We start from the raw sequence: 5,120 nt of genomic DNA, 5'->3' as shown, positions 1-5,120 counted from the left end.
TTCTACTACTATAAATTGTTAAATTGTATTGTTTAGTTAGTTTGTGGGGAAAAATCTCTTTAATATGATGAGATTTTAAATACCTTAACTATCCATTAATCACTTATACATATAATGATATAAATATTAATTAAAGCATCAAAAATCAATTTTCAGTACAGAGTTCAATGTTTTGCACTTCACCCGTGTATATACAAAATATATGATTACTTCAAACCACTCAACCAAAATAACTACTACCTTCTGAACTGTGTGATTCACCAATTTAAGACGACACAATGGTCACTGCTCATCAGGTGAGCCCCCCAAACCAAACCACCAAGGCCATTTAATGAGCTCCGATGAACTCAAGCTAAAAGCTCGGGATGGACCACTTTATACAAATAATGTCAAAGTTTAGGTGTGCATGGAGTGGTCTATTAGCATCCTTTGTTAACGGGACCATACCGGGCATGACCCTCTTTGTTTCAGCATGATCTCCCACTCGAAGCATAAGTTCTCAGGCGTGCACAGAGGCACGCAGCTCACCAGAAATATTTCAATACTAAATTGTTGGTAAACCGTATCCTCTCTTCAGGCGATCAAGTAAACAACAAAAATGTGTAGTATCGGGAGAATGAATAACGAACTGCAGTTTAACTGATATGTGAAAATGTTGTAACAAACGTAGCAACTATGTGCATATTCTCTAATCCATATCAAACCAAATTTCTTGAAATGCGACAAAAGCAGAACATGGTCAAATCTTTCCTTTAGTCCTGCATTAAACAAGGGCATCCAGCCTCCAAGAGTGTTAAGAGTAGAGTCACAAAGTCTTCCCTATATCAGGTCGAATAACTGGAAAATATTACTTCAGATATTAGGCATTATAAGAATCGACTCAATGTGACAATGATTTTTCCCAGTCAGTGTCTACGTGGAACATATTTGGTCGAGTAATGAATTCTTACCAGGCTTCAAAGGTCACATATCATGGTCTGCCGGATAACTCCCCAAAACTCTCAAGAATGTAGCCATTTCCTGCCAAAAAAAAAGTGCATCTCTCATATCATCTATGGTTAAGATTCATCACTCTTAAACTGATAAAATAACCACACCATTAGATGCCAAGGGCATTTTGTGCATTTTGGTCGGCCATTGATGCTTCAAAATCCACATAGAATAGATAAGGAAAGTACCTGTATAAGATTATAAAATGCAATCAGGACAGAGATGCTTAAAACATTGTTTCGTTTACACATAGAAAGAGGAAGGTCTCGCTTTCATCCAGAAGTGAGGATTATTACAATGAGCATGATGGGGTGACAAGCATGATGCCAACAGCACCAACTAAAAGCTTCAAGTAAGGTTACTTTCTGAATTAATACATTTTTTAATACATATATATATATATATATATATATATATATATATATATATCTTCATTTTAATCAACACTCTTCTATTTGCAGGTGCTTAAATCGCGCAGCACTGAAAACAGAGGAGGACGCACAATTAGAAGGCAAAATCACAAGATCATGGAGGCTATGCAGTGTGAAACAAGTAGAAGATCTGAAGACTTTAATCAGAATTTTCCCACTATGGTCCACTAGTATTTTAATAAGGACCACAATAGGGATCCAATCTAGCTTAGTGGTCCTCCAAACTCTAAGCATGGACCGTCACATTGGGCCTCATTTCAAAATCCCAGCTGGATCAATCCTAGTCACTGCATTCATCTCCACCTCCATCTCTCGCATCATCATCGACCGATTCCTATGCCCCACGTGGCAAAAGCTAACTCGTGAATCTCCGACCCCACTCCAACGTATCGGTCTTGGCCACATGTTAAATGTACTTAGCATGGCTGTGTCAGCCATAGTGGAGTCCAAGCGACTTGATATAGCCCGAGCCCACCACGTCCAAGACCAGCCAGGTTCCACAGTGCCAATGTTGGCCTTGTGGCTCCTTCCACTACTGGTCATTGTTGGTATTGGTGAAGCATTTCATTTTCCGGGACAAGGTGCATTGTACTATCAAGAATTTCCGGTGTCTTTAAAAAGCACATCAACTGCGATGATCGCGATGCTTATCGGGATAGGTTTCTATCTAAGCACGGCCCTGATCGATTTGGTTCGGAGGGTAACAGGATCGTTACCGGATAATATAAATAATGGGAGACTAGATAATGTGTATAAACTTGGGTTATTATTTAACCACAGTGTATTGGACGTTAACTGTGGTTGGGGTGTTAAACTTGGGTTATTAGTTAGTATGTGCAAGGTTGTACAAGTATTGAAATGTTGAGAAGGTTGAGGATGATAATTCTACAAGTGATGTTGATCCACAAAATGAAGGGGGTTTAATGTAACTACCCACTGTTCCACAATATATATATATATATATATATATATATATATATATATATATATGTCTTGTGATATTTGATGGATTCACATTATTTAATAACAAAATCAGCAATAATAGAAGTAATTAAATAAGTGTCTGTTTGGTTTATAACTCTAAAAACATGTTTTTTTATAAATGAATTTTCTGAAAATAGTTTTTAGAAAACTGAATCAAGCTTAATTTTTTATAAAGCTTTTTGTTTTCAATTTTTTAAAAACACAAAACTGTTCTTAAAATTATAAACCAAGCAGACTCAGAAAATAGTTTTCTAAAAACTGAACCATGTAGAGTTTTTTTATATAATGTTTTCAATTTTATGAAAACAGTTCTCAAGAATTCAGATAACAGAAAACAGGATCAGCTTGGTTTGTAATTCTGAAAACAGTTCTTAGAAAACAGATAACAATTTTCAGAGAATTATAAAAGACTGTTCTCTGATAATGTCTTTTTATAACCGAGTTTTCAGAAAACAGAACCAAGTAGAATTTTTTGTACAGTTTTCAGTTTTTGGAGAAAAAAAAAAAAAATTGTTTTCATAGTTATAAACCAAGCAAACTTGAAGCTTCCGACACTCCTAAAACTATGCTACTCAGGTCATTAAAGGTTTAAATTTAAGGACATAATGTGAACGTAAATTTCTTATATAAACTTGTTTAGCAAACAAAATGAAGTTGAACAATTACTTTTAAAAACTTGTTAACCCAGCTAATCTACCATGATTTTTTTTTGTTGCTCGATTTTCAAATGTTTATATATATATATATATAAACAAATCTTTATTGAAATGGAATCAGAATCAATGTGACACTTGAGTAGTTGAGTGGCCCTGTGTGTGTGTGTGTGTGTGTGAGTTGTTTTTATAGTGGACTTAGGACAAACTGTGATAGCGCAACTGTGTCAGTCACGCAACATGATAATGCCTTCTCTACAGAAATGGCCACCAGTTTTATAATTTGGATGAACCAAACTAGTCATTTTCTCGTGTCCCATTATTAACTGAAAAAGTTCTCTTATTCTTTCTTTTATCATCGTTTAGTTGAAATTAAATACTAAATAAATTGAACTCCCATTTTTCACGTCACAGTGATCCCAAATTAGCATCATACTAGAGGACAATCCCTCCACGTACTAACGACAACTATTGTTGTGTATCTATGAAATATGGATACGAACACGGGACACAAGTACGATACGATACGAATAAAGTAACACGACAAATTTTAAAAAAAATAAGACACGAACACGGTGGGAATACGCCTAAAAAATTATATATATATATAATTATATATTCAAAATATAATTACTAGAATAGGTATATATAAATACAAAATTACAAATAAAATAATAACAAATAACAAGACCAATTTTAATAATTTCATCTCTGTTATAAGAAAAATATAGACAAGACAAAACAGAAAATAAATGAAAAATAAAGTTAATCTAAATTCCAAAGGAAGATGTACAGAAGAGATATAGCTATAATGAGCTAAATATGTATATGAATAAACATATATACTTTCAGTCTTTTACCAAGTCTTGTTCACGTAACTTAAAAAAAAAAAAGTCTTGTTCATGTAAAGAGATAATTGAAGAAGAAGAGAGATTGAGAGAGGAAGTAGTTGTTTTTTTATTTTTTCAAAATTTTACTTTTAAACTTTTAAAATTAGTAAATAACATTAGGTATCCCATTTATCTTTAAAAAAAAATTACAAAATATATCCCTCCGTGTCCCCCGCGTGTCCTCCGCGTGTCCACCCCGTGTCCTCCGCGTGTCCGAGCCGTGTCCAATAAAAAATAATTTCTGCACACTTCACAGAAGTATCGGATACGGGTGTCGGTGTTCGAAAAGTGTCCGACACTGGTCGGGACCCCTAGGAGGAGTGTCCGTGCTTCATAGTTATGTATCAATGCTTCCATGCTTTAGGAAATACAATGTTGCTATTTTTTTTTTTTTTTTTTCTCTCCAGAGAGAGCTTACAAAGTTGATTTGTTTGACATTATCGTGATCTTAATTTGAGATTAGAAAAAATTTAATATAAATTTTAAATTAATTTTTTTTTCAGTTTCAAATTCAAAAGTGCTCCAAACATATCAGGTTATAGTATTATTTTTAAAATACAAACCCCTTACTTAGAAGTCAAAATGTTCCATTCTCCATGTACTGAAGTAAAATAATGAATATTGAATTCTTGAAATAATAATGTTACATTTACAAGACTTCGTTTAATGCACAGCAAAGTACACTGTTCCGCTTTTCATACTAAGACATCAATTCCTGCCTAAAAAAATGCTAACCAGGAGGGTATTTTTTTTCCCAATTTATCATACAAATATTTTGGATGTGACCTTAGTCACACAATTCGTTTAAAGTGGTCTCGCTCTCAAGTTTCACACGCAAATTTGTGATTTGGAAGCGAATTCGCACAAATTTTGCGAATTCAATTTTTGCAATTCGCGAATTTGTTTTCCTAATTCACGATTTCCATACTAATTCACTTTATACAGCAAAATTTGTTATAGTCCCAGTGATATGGAACACCTGTATTGCTATATATATATTTATTACTTACATTATTAGCCAATATATACTAAGATTTGGGAACCGGTACCGGAAGTCCTGTCAGCATTAGAACTTCTTCTTCTTTTGATTGTTTCCTTTTTTTTTCCCAACTTCTATTCAAGTCCTATGTACGAAATTTTTCATATTTTCAGAAGGATTAGGACATTCTAAC

The 5,120-nt window shown here is 33.8% G+C and overlaps 1 protein-coding gene across 1 annotated transcript; it reads left to right on the top strand.

Moving 5' to 3' along the window:
• Positions 1-278: 278 nt before the first annotated feature.
• LOC132309526 (protein NRT1/ PTR FAMILY 2.6-like) lies at positions 279-2,286 on the top strand. The gene is made up of 3 exons (XM_059807825.1): positions 279-296; positions 1,221-1,342; positions 1,452-2,286. The coding sequence occupies exons 1-3, from the start codon at positions 279-281 to the stop codon at positions 2,284-2,286; spliced, it is 975 nt and encodes a 324-aa protein (XP_059663808.1).
• Positions 2,287-5,120: the final 2,834 nt, after the last annotated feature.

The sequence above is a fragment of the Cornus florida genome, unplaced genomic scaffold (assembly GCF_030987335.1).
Source record: "Cornus florida cultivar Cherokee Brave unplaced genomic scaffold, ASM3098733v1 CherokeeBrave_3.0.0_Hap2_Chr05, whole genome shotgun sequence".
Lineage (NCBI taxonomy): Eukaryota > Viridiplantae > Streptophyta > Magnoliopsida > Cornales > Cornaceae > Cornus > Cornus florida.
This window is presented reverse-complemented; position numbering and strand designations above follow the sequence as displayed.